We start from the raw sequence: 16,816 nt of genomic DNA on the forward strand, positions 1-16,816 counted from the left end.
CCACTAGGGACTGTCAATTGACCATTACAGGAGCTTACTCTCCAAGCCCCATCAGTCCTCTCCTCCACTCCCAGCTAAATGACTCTGTTTTCTTTCAGAACTGGCTGGATCCCTCCAAGGAAATCAAGAAGCAGACCCGGAGTGAGTGGCAGCTGTGTGTGTAGAGGTGTATGTGTGGGGGAGGTGTTAAAAGATGGGGACTGCCCCCCTCTCCCTTAGATTGGAAATTGAACCTGGATTTGTGAGATCCTTGGTTCCACATGGCAGGTCTTGGGGAAGGCAGGGTGGAAATGTTTTATCGATGGTGGGTCTGAGGTCCAGCGCATGCAATTGATCATGTAGAGTGATAAGCAAGATAGCAGAGCTAGGGTAGTCACCAGTGAGCCTTTTCTCAGAGGCCCAGATTGAGAGGCAGGTATGCACACAAGCTCACAGAGCCAAAAGTTGCCTGAGCCACTCTTGAGTCCTGGCTTTTCATCTGGTACTCTTTTCAAGGCCTGGGGAGAAGGCAGACGAGCAGTTGACAACGTGCCCTTTTTTGGCCCATTGAGAAAAGGCCTGTTGAGAGGGGCGGGGCAGCTTTCAAATGGCAGAAGGGGAAGGTCTGTGGTCCCAGCAAGGTACCCTGCAGGAGGTAGAGCCCTGGAGCCTGAAGGCAGAGAGATGCCTCCACTCAAGGCCCCTTCTACCAATCTCTGTCTCTCTCCGGGGTTGGACTCCCTGGTCCCCTGGCTGGAAAGCTATAGCTGGCTGGAAAGCTATAACTGAGACTGTTGCCATGACAGCAAGCAGCTGGGCCCAGGGATGCCAGCCTCACTCTGTGGGAGGGGCCGTGAGGAGTGTTCTTCCTGTAGGTTTCTGTCAGTTGGAGACAAAGAGGCAGAGTGTGCAGACAGAGCATGCTCCTGTGAAGCTGTCAGCATCCTGGGCCTGAGCTTCAGGCTGTCTTCTGGGAGCCCAAGCCTGCCTGGGAGGGCTGTCTCCTATGGGGAGAAAACCCATACTGGCAGCCAAATATGCTGTGTCTAGTAAAGATAAGGATCCTGGAAAAGAGAGGCAACCAGGCCAGATCCTCAGGCCCCAGCATAGCTTCCCAGAGTATGTGTGCTGCCCTTTGCCAGCCCAGGCTGGCATGTGGATGTTTTCCCCATGTGGTACCTCAAGCCATTGAGATATAGTCTTGATCCTTAGCAAGTACTTCTCCCAATAAAAGCCAAGGCTCTCGAAACTTCCAGCCACTCATCCTCATCCTTCCCTGTGGGATCCCAGGAAAACATTTTGCCTCCTTTCAGTGCTTTATGATAGCCCCTCGGCCTTTTAAAACTCTTATCCCATGGGCGTGTCATCTCTCATGCCTCAGTGACTCTCACCGTGGGTACCTGGGGCAGGTTCTGGAGAGCCTACTGCCTCTCCTTGGCAAATGGATTGGCTATTCTCAGCTCATAGCTAAAGCTGACAGTTAAATTGACAAATGCATGGACAGCAGCCAGCCCAGAGCAGGCACTTAGTGGCATGTGGGCAGACACTGGGGCTAAACCGTCTGGATTTGAGTCCTGGCTCTATCATTCCCTCCTGTGTTAGATAACTAAGTGTGCCTCAGGATTTTTTTTCACCTATAAAGTGGGGGTCTTGGTAATAGTTTAACTTTAGAATCATGAGAAAAAAAGTGAGTTGTCATGTGTGTGACACCTACAACAGTGCCTGTATCTGTAGTTAATACATATCAGCCTATCTGAAATGTACTACCTCTGGATGTTACTCTGTGTGTGTGTGTGTGTGTGTGTGTGTGTGTGTGTGTGTGTGTGTGTGTGTGTGTGTGTGTGTGTGTGTAGTGAGGCTTGAATTCAAGGCCTGGTGCTATCCCTGAGCTCTTTTGCTTAAAGAGCACTTTATCAGCTGGAGCTACAGCTCCATTTCTGGTTTTCTGGTGGTTAATTGGAGATAAAAGTCTCACCGACTTTCTTGTCCTGCCTGGCTTTGAACTGTGATCCTCAGATCTCAGCCTCCTGAGTAGCTAGGATTTCAGGCATGAGCCATTAGTTCCCAGCTCTCTGGTTGTTACTTATTATTACTGCTGTTCTTGAGAGGGAGTGTGTACTCACATCCCCTTGAGATTGCTTTTCTCCAAGAATCCTTATGATATGGAGCCTGGGTTCCTAGGTCAGATAATAGAATATGAATCTCTATTATCTGCCATCAGTTAGAGAAGTGACTTAGTCTCAGAATCTTCCTCTATAAAAAGGAAACTCAGGCTGGGGATGTAGCTCAGAGGCAAAACTCTTGCACAGGCTTTGAGTTGTACCTCAGCCTTGAAAAATAATAATACTAATAATAACAATAACAACTACACTTCAGAGTGATCATGGAGATTAACTTACTGTGCCTATGCATGAACCTAGCTCAGTTCTTGCCTGGACTCTGTGTCCTCAAAGTAGGGCTAATCACAGGACTTACTTGCAGAATTGTTTTGAGGCTTGGTGGAGTGAGGTTTGTGAGGCAGTGTGAGCATGCAGTCTGAGTACCTGGCACACAGCACTAAGTTTTCTTTCTATTTCCTTTCCATTACTCACAAGTCTCATAACCTGAGCCTTGGTTTTCTCATCAGTTAGCTGAGAATAATGTTCCAGGCTTCCCAGTTAGATCACCATGAGATTAGAGATGGAAGACTGAAAACGTATTATTGGCTGGTACATCCAGGCTGTCCACTGGAGTGATGGGGCCTCTCTAATCTCTCCTCATCTTTTCCTCTTAGGTAGCCCCTGGAATTTTGCCTTCACAGTCAAATTCTACCCTCCTGATCCAGCTCAGCTGACAGAAGATATCACAAGGTGAGGACTGGGGGGGCATCTTAGCCCAATGGGACTATGTATGTAGGCATGTGGCCTGAGAGACACTGGCTGAACATGGCTAGGAAGTAGTGCAACAAACACATGGTTGTAGCTAGTTTTTGTGACTTCTTCTTTTTTTTTGCCAGTCCTGGGCTTGAGCTCAGGGCCTGAGCACTGTCCTTGGGCTTTCCTCAAGGCTAGTGTTCTACCCTGAGCCACTGCACCATTTCTGGCTTTTTCTATGTATGTGGTACTGAGGAATCAAACCCGGGTCTTCGTGCATGCTAGGCAGGCACTCTACCACTAGGCCAAATTCCCAGCCCCTTTTTGTGACTTCTTGTAATTTTGCTTCTCAGAAGGTTGAGGCAGGCAGGAGGATTAGGAGACCAAAGACAGTCTAGACTACACAGTGAGTTTGAAAAGTCGGCCTGGGAGACCCTATTTTAAAAAAAATCCCAGGACAAAAGACAGATGTCAATTGCACATGACTCTTCATCTCAGAAGAGGAGGAGGTGAGCCAGCCAGCTGCTGGACCCGTTGTGCGTTGAAGAGGACAGTTGTGGTAGGAAAAGTTGCTGTTCAGCTCTGGGAATTGGGCCTAATGATTGAAATATAAAGCTAGAGATCTGAGAATGAAACACATATGCTTTATGTATTGACAGCTCATGCGCAGTTTATGAACCTCGTGTGGGCCATCTCTGGGACAGATCCCCCCGTGCGAGGGCTGATCGGCAGGGTTGGGGAATAGGAGGGAGTGATGTGCCTGAGCTGCTTTACATATGGGAGTTGGGTCCATCCTGCCTTCCATGCAAGCATAAGGAGACCAGATGAGGCGTATGCTTCCCCCCCCCCCCCCGGCAGAGGCAGCCTGGGTGACTGGGTGACTAGGGTGAACACAGATGATGTGTATAGTCCTGCACCATAGATGAGGTAGCCTGAAGATCGAAAGGTCTCCTTTCCATGGAAGACTCCATGCTGTCAGCATGCACCTGGAGACCCATGCAGGAAGAGGCTCTTCTCTCCAGGGAGGTGACATCACTGAAGGATATCTCGGGACCATGTCATCCAAGGAGTGGCCCCCATAATAAATCCTTCTGCTGCTGAGCCACCTTCTCTCTCCCACTGAGTCCCTTCTCAATGCCTGCTCCCCGTTGACAAGCTGTAGTCCAAAGTCAAGACGTTAACTCTGGCCTTGGGGACTAAAACATACGTTCTAGCTAGGGCCTGTAATAGCCTGGCTAACTCAGGAAGCTGAAATCTGAGGACTGAGGCTCGAAGCAAGCCTGATCAGGAAAGACCATGAGACCTTTCTCTCCAATTAAACACCAAGAACAAACAAACAAAAAACCTGGAAGTAGAGCTGTGGCTTAAGTGAAGAGGCTAAAGACCTAAGCACTGAGTTCAAGCCCCAGGACTTACAATAGAAAAATAAAAACAAAAGACATATGCCTGAAATAGATAAGCTTCCAGTCTCAGCCTCATTCACCTCTTCTTGAGTCCTGAGGTCACCTAGAAACCAAAGGGGCAGCAGCCAAATCTAAACTCCAGAGCTGGAATCTAGCCCACCCCACCCCTACCCCTCTGGTCTTGTCCTGGAGCCTCTCTTCTTGGTTGCCAGACTCTGGGCATTGGGCTTCCAGAGACACCAGGGGGGAAGTTTCCTTGCCCAGCCCAGATGGCCTGAGGAGGTAAAGTGGTAAGAACAGCTGATTAAGTCAAAAATAGTAAGGCCCAGAATAAGTTGGTCAAAATGACAAATTGATTGCAATGAAAGATTAGTCTAAGTGTCTGGCAGTAATTCCTGAATTTTTTAGCTTTTGAACAAAATGTCACAGGCCCCTGCTCCATGTCTGGACCATCTACGCACTGCTGATGCTGATACTGAGTCTGCACCATATCTCTGACCACATGCTCAGACCACACATGCTTTTTTTTTTTTTTTTTTTTTTTTGGTCATGGATCTTGAAACTCAGTACCTGGGTGCTGTCCTTGAGCTACTTGTCCTTAGGGCTAGTGCTCTACCACTTTGAGCCACAGTGCAACTTCATTTTTTCTGGTAGTTAATTGGAAATAAGAATCTCACAGATTTTTCCTGCCTGGGCTAACTTTGAACCATGATCCTCAGATCTCAGCCTCCTGAATAGGAGTACAGGCCTGAGCCACTAATGTTTGGCCTGCATGTGTGTGCATATATATATATATATTTTTTTTTGCCAGTCCTGGGCTTAAGCTCAGGGCCTGAGTACTGTCCTTGGACTTTCTCAAGGCTAGAGCTCTACCACTTGACCCTCAGCACCATTTTCAGCTTTTTTCTATGTTGTGGTACCGAGGAATCAAACCCCGGTCTTCGTGCATGCTAGGCAAGCACGCTACTACTAGGCCAAACTCCCAGCCCAGTGCATGTATTTTTTACCCCAGCTTCAGTTCCGACTGAAATAATGTCATGGACCTCTAAAATTAAAACCTCTTTAAAGGAAGAAAAATAGATGATTGGAAAAAAAAACAATTACAAGACAGCAAAAATGGGCAGGGGAGGCATCACTGGTTGAAAATGAACTGAAACATTGTGTCTGTGTGTGTTTTTAATACACAGTAACCAATAAAGCAATAACAAAATGGTTTCCAACAGTTATAAAAATTGTAAAGTCATCCAACTGCGCATATAAGTTATAAAAAATCATGGCTTGGTGGTTGGAAATGTTTCTTGAAACCAATTTGTTTTTTAGACAATTCACTTAGAGCTGGAGGCAAAATAAAAAAAAAAATTGGGGGAATAAAGTCCATCCGGGCTATGGAAGGCAGTGCAGAAACAAAAACGAGTGAGGCAGAGTTGCATGTGCCAGGGGGGAACAGCTCTGAGGCTTTAGTGGGGGGTGTGTGTGGAGAGGATCCAGAGCCATCATCTCCAGAACTAGGCCTGAGCCCATGCACTGTCCCTTTTCCAGGTACTACCTGTGCCTGCAGCTGCGGGCAGACATCATCACGGGCCGGCTGCCCTGCTCCTTTGTCACGCACGCCCTGCTGGGCTCCTACGCTGTGCAGGCTGAGCTGGGTGACTATGATGCAGAGGAGCATGTTGGTAACTATGTCAGCGAGCTCCGCTTCGCCCCTAACCAGACCCGGGAGCTAGAGGAGAGGATCATGGAGCTGCACAAGACATACAGGTGAGTGGGCTGCTGCCTGGTCGACTGGAGCCATTCCTTTCAGGACCTGAAGGTCCGAGGCCCCAGACGTGGTGCTGTCCACGTGCCACCTGGCTCCATCCCTAACCTGAGGTGGCTCGGGACTGGTCATTGCCAGCAAGTAGGAATAACAGGAACTAGCTACGTGATCATATGTGATCTCTTGGGGCCTCAGTGTTCTTATTTTTGTTTTTGCCAGTCCTGGCTTGAGCTCAGGGCCTGAGCACTGTCCTTGGACTTTCTCAAGGCTAGAAATTCTACCACTTGAGCCTCAGCACCACTTCCGGCTTTTTTCTATGTATGTGGTACCGAGGAATCGAACCCCGGGTCCTTGTGCATGCTAGGCCAAACTCCCAGCCCTGTTTTATTTTATTTTATTTTATTTTATTTTTCCTGTTTTATTTTTATACCAGAATTAGGGCTTGTACTCAGGGCCTAGGTGCTGTCTCTTATCTTTTTTGTTCAAGGCTAGTATTCTGCCACTTGAGCCACAGCTCCACTTTAGGACTTTAACTACAGAAAAGAGTCTCATAGACTTTCCTGCTGAGGTTGGCTTCAGACCTAGATCCTCAGCTCTCAGCCTCCTGAGTAGCTAGCATTATAGGCATGTGCCACTGGGGCCTAGCTGAGACGTCTTAAATTTCCTAAGTTCCCGCATAGGTGTGATGATTCCCCGTCCTTGTCCTGTGAGGATGTTCTTTTGTCTGTCACGTGGTGGTGATAACTAATTGTGTACCTCCAGTGAGTGCCCTGATGTCTAGATCTTGGCATAAAGTTCAAATGCTTGGGCTCACCATCTGGTTCTGCCACTTTCTAACTAGGAGGCATTCGTAGGCCATTTCACTTTCCTATGCTTTGGTCTGTTCAGTGTGAGAGCTGTAAACCCATCCTGCAGGGTTATTGGAGAGGCCATGTGGCACTATTAAAGACACACTGCATGTTGGCCATGACTGTGGCTATCTGTGAACAGTCAGTTGTGAACCTTGTTCCAGGAATTAGAAGGCTGTTAACCAGTTGTGTGAGTGTAGGCTATTTAATCTCTGGAAGCCCCATTTTTACCTGCCAATGCACAGCTTTAGATCATCACTGTTGATGCTTGGGGCAGTATGTTTCCCATCCTGGGTCCCAGGCATTACATGTCCCTATTTCCCTTCCATCGCTGTGTCAACCCAGATGCTCCCCTTTCTGCCATTTCTAAATGCTTGTCCTGCAGGGCTGCAGGGGGAGGGAAGTGGGAATCCATAGGATCCTTTTAAGCTGACAGTGCTTTGGGCTCCAAGTTCAAGTTTATTTTGGAAACCTCTTGGGACAAATGATGTGCAAGTGCATCCATGATAGATGACAAAACTCTGTGTCTGCGGGTTGTCCTTTGGTGTTGGGTTCTCATTACTATGTGGTATAGAGAGTGGTGTGCTCTGGGCTACATCTGGAGATGAGGCTAGAACCAGATGTGGAGAGGACTGCTAGGGTCCAGGAAAGCAAATGCTGACTCTCAGACTCATATTGGTTAGTACTGACCGGTAGGATTTGAGTAAGTCTACAACTGATTAGCCATGGCTGTCTGGGCACGGGTCTAGAGCAGCCTGTCAGCCCTCTATCTACTGTCCTCATATTAGATAGCAAGGTACCTTAGAGATATACCAGAATTTTAATAATTAATTGAAGGGCATTCAGATCAATATAAAGTTGACAACTGCTAATGGCAATTCCCATAGTTCTTTGGACCTAACACTCATTGACGTTTAGTGTCCATACAGCCCCCACGGCAGGTAGCTCAGAGATGAAGAGGGAGACTCAGAGGATGGGAGAGAGGGGAAGAGGAGCCACATTGTCTATACCAAAATCTCTTCGTGAGCCAAGCACATCTAGAATCCCAACTACTCAGGAGGCTGAGATTTGGGAATCATGGGTCAAATTCAGCCTGAGCAGAAAAGTACCAATTAACTACTCAAAAGCTGGAAGTGGAGCTGTGGCTCAATGTGGTAGAAAACTAGCCTTGAGCAAATGAGCTCAGGGATAGCACCCAGGCCTTGAGTTCAAGCCCCAGGACAGGCGTGCATTCACACGCCCACGTGCACACACTGCCCCCCCAGACCTCCTCATGAGCACACACATACACACACACATATAACACATATATATATTATGGTGTATGGAGCAGACACCAGCACACAGACACTAATAGAAGTTTCCTGTCAACAAGGTCAAGTGTAGTCTGAGTTTCCTGACTGCCAAAGCTAAGAAGGACTTTAATTCTATTAGGTTCAAAGGCCCATAAAATAGAGAAAGAGACAGTTAACACCAGCATATGTATATTGGGGACAAAACCTTCAGAGGAGACCCTCTAGCCAAAGCTAGAGATTTACTTCCTGCTTACAGGCTGGGCGCTCTCTCTCTCTCTCTCTCTCTCTCTCTCTCTCTCTCTCTCTCTCTCTCTCTCTCTCTCTCTCTCTCTCTCTCTCTCTCTCTCTCATCCTTGATCTGTGCCCCTTTCATCTCTGAGCTGCTGCTGTGGGGGCTGTATGGACACTAAGCATCAGTGAGCATTAGGTCCAAAGAACTACAGGAATCACCATTAGCATTTGTCAAGCTTGTCTGAGGGAATGCTAGAGTTGCCTGGTGGGGCCAGTGTGAAAGTAGTGGTGAGACTTAAAACACTTGTGGAATGGGCCGAGGGTGACGGAAGGGAGGGAGTAAAGTGTCCATTGTTTAAAGCTCCAGTCTGTAACCCGCCAAATGAGTTATAATCAGCCAAGAAGAGAAGGAAAGGTGGGAGAGTTTGTAAATCAAGCCACTGGTCTGGGGGCTCAAGAAAAGGACATGTGGCTATCAGGCTCTTATGGAGTCCTGTCCTAACTCTTCTTTTCAGGAAGGGACTTGTGCACTTGTTTCTCAAGAAAGATCCGATGGCTTCTGACATTGAATTCTGAGGGAAATGGCTGAGAAGGAGCCTTTGGGTGATTACAGTGGCTGCCATTTCAACCATGGTTGAAGATGTGGGATATTTAGCTCACACTTCACTGGGTGACCAACAAGGCCAAAAATCCTGACTCCTAGCCTAGCCCTTGTGTTGTCTGCTTCTCGGAGGAAACAAGATAGGACCTGAGCTGTGCAGGAGACGGGGTTAGGTAGATGCAGGGCTCTTCCAGCCCCAAGGCTCTGCCACCTCCCTTCCTGGAGTGGCAGGTTCTGGTGGTGGCCAGCAGGACAGGTCCTGACTGATGGCATTCTTTCCTCAGGGGCATGACCCCAGGAGAGGCCGAGATCCACTTCCTGGAGAACGCCAAGAAGCTTTCCATGTATGGGGTTGATCTGCACCATGCCAAGGTACTGCCAAGCCCCTCTCACCTCTGGATGATATCCCCAAGAACTATTAGGCCTCTCTAGAGCGTTTGGGTACTAGACCAAGGGCACCTCCAGCTCAGAACCTTTTTTGTTCACACTTCTCATTCCTGCCATTCATGGCTTTATTTCCCCTTCATCTTTGTCATTTCCTCATGTACCATTTCCTTATGAATCTGTATGTCAGCATGAGATGGGGAGCACGTGGCCTAACAAAGAGTATCTACCTAAATATTTGCTGAGTAAATGGATGATCGAATGACAGAGCCACGGATGGAACAAGAGCAGTGAATGGCTGTGTAGACATATGAATGAGTGAATGAATAAATGACAAGATGATTGCAGGAGAACTTAGTTGAGAGCCCCCAGCATGGAGTCTCTCACTTAACACCTGAGACTTAGGAGAGGGTTTAAGGTGAGTGGCGTGGGCACTGGGCCTGAGCCCCCAACCTCTCTATTCTTGGGGCTCTTGTGCAGGACTCGGAGGGGATCGACATCATGCTAGGTGTGTGTGCCAACGGCCTGCTCATCTACCGGGACCGGCTGAGAATCAACCGCTTTGCCTGGCCCAAGATTCTCAAGATTTCCTACAAGAGGAGTAACTTCTATATCAAGATCCGGCCCGGGGAGGTGAGCTGGCCTTCGGAGCCCTGCTTCCCCTGCAGTAGCCAAACAAAGTAGGCACAGCAGTTGAGTACATGGACAGGCGACTGGTTCCTCTGCCATGGCTCTTTGCATAAAGCAAATGCATGCATGCATACCACACACCCACACACCCACACCCACCCACCCACCCACACCCACCCACACACACACACACACACACACACACTACAGTGCTACCCATATGCATTCACATTACACAGGTAAGCACACATCTGTGCATGTGTTTGTTTATATATAGTACCTAAAAGGTACATATACTGAGACATAGCTGGGCACATGCTGACAACATTGCATGCAGGTGCAAACATGTCTATACGTCTTTTCCCTTAAGCACACATCATACCCATCAAAAATCTTTTTGGGGGCCTAGGAGTTGGCCTGGTGGTAGAGTGCTTGCCTTGCATGCATGAAGACACAGGTTTGATTCCTCGGTACCACATACATAGAAAAATGCCAGAAATGGTGCTGTGGCTCAAGTGGTAGAGCACTAGCCTTGAGAAAACCCAAGGACAGTGCTCAGGCCCTGAGTTCAAGCCCCAGGACTGGAGAGAGAAACAAGAAAAAAGACAAGAAAAGGAAAAAAAAATCTTTTTGGTTCAACTGCTAAAATACCTGAACTACCTGCATCCCTCTCCACTGCAGCAGCCACCAACAGCTGTTTCCTGTCACTCAGACCACTGAACTACTGCCTTGGTTTCCTTAATTCAGACCCTGCCAAGCTCCCACTCACACCACCCACCTAAGCCCTCCAGGAGTTCTTTAGGTCTTGGGTGGGAGTCTAGATCCCAGGACCACCTACCTTTCCCACCTCTTCCTTGTCACGCTGGCCCGTGCTTACAGTGCTCCAATCACTCTGGCTTTTCTCTACAAGTTTTGAGCCAGTAAGTTTCATACCTGACCCCAATCCTTAGCCTATGATACTGCCTCCCTCTTCCTGTGTTAGTCGGCTTTTTGTTACAGTAACAAAACATCCAAGATGATCAGCTTATAAAGAGGAAAGGTTGATTTTGACTCAGAGCCTTGGAGATTTTTTATCTATGTCCCTAATTGGTTCCAAGGACCTTTGAGGGACATTTGAGATTCAAACTATAGTATGCCCCATCTGTCAGATCTTAGCTCAAAACTTAGCTGTGTAGAGAGCAGACCCGATCACCTGAGATAGCCCTGAGTGCCCCTACCCATTATACACCTTCCTAGACCTCTCTCCAGGTTGTTATCTGCAATTACCTTGTTTACTTATTATCTGATAACCCCTCGCCCTTAGAATCTTCTCTGTTCCTCTCCATGGGTATCTGACGTTTATCACTGGGTCTGTCCCTGGACCAGGTCTTCCTGCCTTGCTGACTACATGCACCGGCTGGGAAATGGGTGGACGGCTGGTGAGGGGGTCCAGGCCCTGCCGCTAACCCACCCTTCTTGCTTCCCCAGTATGAGCAGTTTGAGAGCACCATCGGCTTCAAGCTCCCAAACCACCGGTCCGCCAAGAGGCTGTGGAAGGTCTGCATTGAGCACCACACGTTCTTCCGGTGAGCTGACCCTGGAAGGTGATGGGAAGAGGCAGGGGGAGTGAAGGGTGTAGGGGAGCAGGAGGAGGAGTTGGGCCACCATGAGGTGTTGCTGCTGGTGGGACACTGGGACAAAAGACCCTCTGTGCTGGCCCGACTCCTCACTTCTCAGCTCTGTCCCTCCATTGCAGACTGGTGTCGCCAGAGCCCCCACCAAAGGGCTTCCTGGTGATGGGCTCCAAGTTCCGGTATAGCGGGAGGACCCAGGCCCAGACCCGCCAGGCCAGCGCCCTCATCGACAGGCCCGCACCCTTCTTTGAACGTTCCTCCAGCAAGCGGTACACCATGTCCCGCAGCCTTGACGGAGGTAGGGCCCAGACTGGAGGTGGGGAAGAGGCTTCTCCAAGGGAGGTAGGGGAGCAGGCACCCAGGTCCTGTTATAATGAGCAGGGACAGCAGTGAACGCATCCCAACTTCATTCGTACCATACATGGCAGTCCAGAGACACCATCACCACCCAGGCAGCTCTTGGTGGTCGGCTGGCACCTAGAGCCCACTGCCACTGGAATGGGCCCTGGTATTGTAGAGACTTCTTGGAGTCATGAATCATGTGGGATTCCAAATTCAGCCATGTAGCGTTTCATCATCCCCTTGCCTGACAAGCTCAAGATGCACAGGTGGGCTCGTGCCAGGAGGATGGTGTACTGTGGGTAATGTAAAGGTTATGGGTCACCTCTTCATCTCTCCCCTGCAGTTTCCATCCCTAAGCCAGGTGCTGAACGAAACTTAGATCTGAGTTGTAGCAGGTATTAGCCAAGCTTGACAGAAGCTTGTCAGAGAAAGGACAGAAGGCTGGTCTCTAAGCCAGGTCAGGCTATTATCCTGATGTACTAAAAGGATATCTGTTATCCCTTCTTCCCTCTCTTGAATCTCAGTTTAGTGTGTGTGTGTGTGTGTGTGTGTGTGTGTGTGTGTGTGTGTGTGTATCATGGGACTTAAACTCAGTGCCTGGGCACTGTCCCTGAGTTCTTTTGCTCAAGGCTAGTGCTTTACCACTTTGAGCCACAACACTACTTGTATTTTTTTGGAGGTTAGTTGGAGGTAAGAGTCTCACAGATTTTCTTGCCTAGGGAGGGTTTGGACCACAGTCCTCAGATCTCTTTGAGTTGCTAAAATTACACGTGTGAGCCACCGTTGCCTGGCTTCAGTGATTTCCCTGCCCATCACCAAGAGAGTATTGTTTGACTCGAACCAAATGATTTGCCCAATACTTTGTACATTGAGCATCTATAGCTAGAGCAGGGAAATTCTTTTCTAGTTTCTTGGTTTAACTCAGTGTTTCCCACCAGAACTCAATCTATGGGCATAGTCCGGTTATTCCCAGAGGCTGGTGAAAAGCTTCTCATTAGATTCTTTTCCCATTCAGAAAAATGCTTTGGAATAGCAATACTCTGAGTAAGACAGATTTAAAATTTGTTGTTGTTGGTGGTGGTGGTGGTTGTGGGGCTTGAACTGAGGGCCTGGGTGCTGTTCCTGAGTTCTTTTAACCCAAGGCTAGCACTCTACCACGTTGAGCCACAGTGCCACTTTTGGTTTTTGAGTGGTTAATTGGAGACAAGAGTCTCATGGGGACTTCTCTGCCTGGGCTGGCTTTCAACTGTGATCCTCAGATCTCAGCCTATTGAGTAGTTAGGATTGCAAGCATGAGCCACTGGCTAGATGTTACTTTCATGGAATTTTATTTAGTTAAGTAGCCAGGCACCAGTGGCTCATACCTGTAATCCTGGCTACTCAGGAGGCTGAGATCTAAGGACTATAGTTTAAAACCAGCCTGGGCAGGAACATCCATGAGACTCTTATCTCACAAAAAAATAAGACTGGGGGCTAGGGGCTGGCCTAGTGGTAGAGTGCTTGCCTAGCATGCACGAAGACCCAGGTTCAGGCCTGGAGTTTGGCCTAGTGGTAGAGTGCTTGCCTAGCATGCACAAAGACCCAGGTTCAATTTCTTGGTACCACAAACATAAAAAAAAGCCAGAAATGGTGCTGAGGCTCAAGTGGTAGAGCTCTAACCTTGAGGAAAAGACCAAGAACAGTGCTCAGGGCCTGAGTCCAGGCCCAGGACTGGCAAAAAACAAACAAACAAACAAAAAACAGGTTCATACATAGAAAAAGCCTGAAAGTGGTGCTGTGGCTCAAGTGGTACAGCGGTAGCCTTGAGATAGCATAAAGACAGTGCTCAGACTATGAGTCCAAGCCCCCTTACTGGCAAAAAAAAAAAAAAAAAAAAAAAAGACTGGAAGTAGCGCTGTGAATCAAGTGGTACAATGCTAGCCTTAAGCACAAAAACTCAGGGACAGCACCCAGGCCCTGAGCTCAAGCCTCAGGACCAGCACAGCACAAAAAGAAAACAAAAGAAAGTAAAGTGTTCATAGTCTTTAGGACCTTAGCTGCCAGTAGTGACACCAATGAACGTTCCGCCACAGTGACCACAACCAAAGCAGTGATATTCACAGGCCAGCATGGATGCAAGGTCCATTCTGTGCCACTTTACGGAATGCTTATCCACACTGGCTTGTTAGTCCCTCACCTCCACCACTTAAGGATGAGGAAATGGAGGCCCAGAGAGCCACACAGCTAACAATGGTGGGATTTAAGCTATGAACCCATCTCTTAAATCCTGTTTCTGTGCTGTAGAAAGCAGGAGGGGCCATTTCCCCACTCACTGGTCATGTACTGGGGTGGTCAGCGGGTTGGCGTATGAAAGAGTATGGCTGGATGGCAGCATAGCCGGCTTCCTGTCACCTATGTGGCCATGACTCACAGTCACCTGGCCACCTCTACCCATTTCAGCAGAGTTCTCCCGCCCAGCCTCGGTCAGTGAGAATCACGATGCAGGGCCGGACCGTGACAAACGGGATGAAGATACTGAGTCCGGAGGGCGACGGTCAGAGGCAGAAGAAGGAGAAGTCAGAACTCCCACCAAGATCAAGGAGCTAAAGGTAGGAGCCTGGCTGTCCACACCCCCCCCCTACTCTGCCCAGGGTCACTGGAGGCTGACAGAGGTCTGGACTCCAGCTTGCCCTCATGTCCCCAGCTGAGACCTCGCTACCTTGCCATGGGATTCTATGAATGGGACCTTGCCCTCAGGGTGTTTGCCACACCTGGACATCCTGGGTAGGGATGGTACCCTGCCCCTCCATCCCTATACACTTCGTTCCTTTCATTTAGCTTCCCCCTTCCTGGAGGGCTCACTTCACATCTCTTGTTGCAGCTCTTAGCCTGACCTTTAACTATAACCTGACTGCATTATTACCTCCTTCTCCTCCCCCCAGCATAATCATGTGTCACTGAGATGTGTCCCCTCCTGCTGTTGGAATTCAGCATGCATGCATGCACAGACATATATGTGTGTGCACATACACACATGCCATGTATGTACATACTTCAGGAATGCACAGCCTCAACCTTACATGCATATATCCCAGACATATACCCAACACTCCTCACACATTCTTGCATACAGATGTACAAGCAGCACATTCACACACAGGCCTGTGCACATATGCCAGGCATAGCTTTTCTCCATGGAGTTGCTAAGCAGTTTTTTTTCCCCCCATCATGCAATTCTGCTGTGGGAGTGCAGAACACACATGCACTGCAGCAAGAAGCATGAAGCCTCAGATACACTCAGGCCCTTCCCTGTAGAGTATGACTCTGCTCACTTTACCTCAGTTTCCCAGGACTCTTCTTTGCCTTCCTGGGATCCCTGCTTCCCATTCTGTTCCTTCAGGCTGCCTCCCCTCCCTTTGGGTGGGGGTGGCCAGCAGCTCCCCAGACAACCCTGCATGGATGAGGGTGCATGCAACCCTTGCTGGAGTAGCCAGCCGTGGTATCTCTAATCTGTTTGCTGTACTGACCTTGCTGGTTCCTTTCCCTCCTCTTACATTCTGCTAGCCGGAGCAGGAAACCACGCCGAGACACAAGCAGGAGGTACTGCATGGCACGTGCCCGTCCTGCCCAGTCATCCAGATTCTCATTGTCATCCTGTCAGTCTATCCTGGACTCATGGCTCCAGCACCATCTCAGCCTCAGCGTCATCTCCACCTGCCTTGCCCCCTCCTCCCTGTCATGTCCCTCTCCCCTCACCCCTCCCCTCTCCTCCCCCCACTATTCCAGGCCATTTTGTGCTTTCATTGAGCTCCCATCCACCATTCCCCCTCTCACCTCCATCTCATCAGTATCCTTCTCACTAGAAGCTTCTTTTGGCATTTTTTGGCAATCAGATTGGGAGTGGGGGTGGAGAGATGGAGTAGAAAGGAGGAGATGTCTTCTCTGAGTATAAATATGGCCACTGCCTCCAGGTCACCTCCCCAGCAGTTTGGCTATGATGCATCAGCTCTCTAAAAAACCTCTTTTCTCCTCCTCTCTCTTCTCTAATTTATTGCTTCCTTCAATGTCCTCCTCCTTCCCTTCAGTCTTCTATTCTTTTTTTTTTCTTTTTTTTTTTGTGGGTCCTGGGGCTAGAACTCGGCCTGGGTGCTGTCCCTGAGCTCTTCAGCTCAAAGCTACCACCCTACCCTTGAGCCAAGTCCTACTTTTCATTTTCTAGAGGTTAATTGGAGATAAGAGTCTCAGGTCCTTTTATGTCTGGGCTGGCTTTGAACCTTGATCTTCAGATCTCAGCCTCCTGAGTAGCTAGGATTAAAGACATGAACCACTGTTCCCAGCTCAGTCTTCTATTCTTTATTGGAACCTTAGCTACAAGAGAATGGACCTTATGCCTGGACTGCCAGGGAGAGGCCCAGGACTGGGTCATAGCGGGAACCTGGGTTTTTTGTTGCTGCTGTTGTTGTTTTTGCCAGTCATGGAGCTTGAGCTCAGGGCCTGAGAACTGTCTTTGGACTTTTCTCAAGGCTAGAGCCCTACCTCTTGAGCCACACCACCACTTCCAGCTTTTTCCTATGTATGTGGTACCGAGGAATTAAACTTGGGTCTTTGTGAATGCTAGGCAAGCACTCTACCACTAAGCCAAACTCCTGGCCCCCAGAGCCTGGGTTTTAATCTAGTTCTGTCATTGATTGGGGTCTCATGAAAGCCCACTCTGGCCCTACTCCCTCATGTGCTCAGCAAGGCATTTGGATTAGGTATTTGAACTATGATTTTTTTAAAGTCAGTTGTGGGGCTTGAACTCTGGATCTGGGCGCTGTCCCTGAGCTCTTTTAAGGGCAAGGCTAATGGTCTGCTGCTTTGAGCCACAGCTCCATTTTCTGGAAATGGCTGATTGAATCTTATC

General features: G+C 48.8%; 1 protein-coding gene across 13 annotated transcripts in view; it reads left to right on the forward strand.

The window, feature by feature from the left end:
- Positions 1–16,816, forward strand: part of Epb41l1 (erythrocyte membrane protein band 4.1 like 1) — a 124,024-nt gene that overhangs the window by 79,823 nt on the left and 27,385 nt on the right. For 10 of the 13 annotated variants that reach the window (XM_090352279.1, XM_090352272.1, XM_090352274.1 and 7 more), the window contains 9 exons: positions 99–141; positions 2,753–2,828; positions 5,774–5,992; positions 9,250–9,337; positions 9,830–9,982; positions 11,447–11,544; positions 11,715–11,890; positions 14,374–14,522; positions 15,478–15,513. In XM_090352279.1, coding sequence (XP_090208405.1) covers positions 99–141; positions 2,753–2,828; positions 5,774–5,992; positions 9,250–9,337; positions 9,830–9,982; positions 11,447–11,544; positions 11,715–11,890; positions 14,374–14,522; positions 15,478–15,513 — 1,038 coding nt within the window. The remainder of the gene's footprint in view (positions 1–98; positions 142–2,752; positions 2,829–5,773; positions 5,993–9,249; positions 9,338–9,829; positions 9,983–11,446; positions 11,545–11,714; positions 11,891–14,373; positions 14,523–15,477; positions 15,514–16,816) is intronic. The other 3 variants (XM_090352275.1, XM_090352283.1, XM_090352284.1) reach the window with 1 other exon arrangement.

This window comes from Megascapheus bottae, chromosome 18 (assembly GCF_031878675.1).
Source record: "Megascapheus bottae isolate mThoBot1 chromosome 18, mThoBot2.hap1, whole genome shotgun sequence".
Taxonomy (NCBI): domain Eukaryota; kingdom Metazoa; phylum Chordata; class Mammalia; order Rodentia; family Geomyidae; genus Megascapheus; species Megascapheus bottae.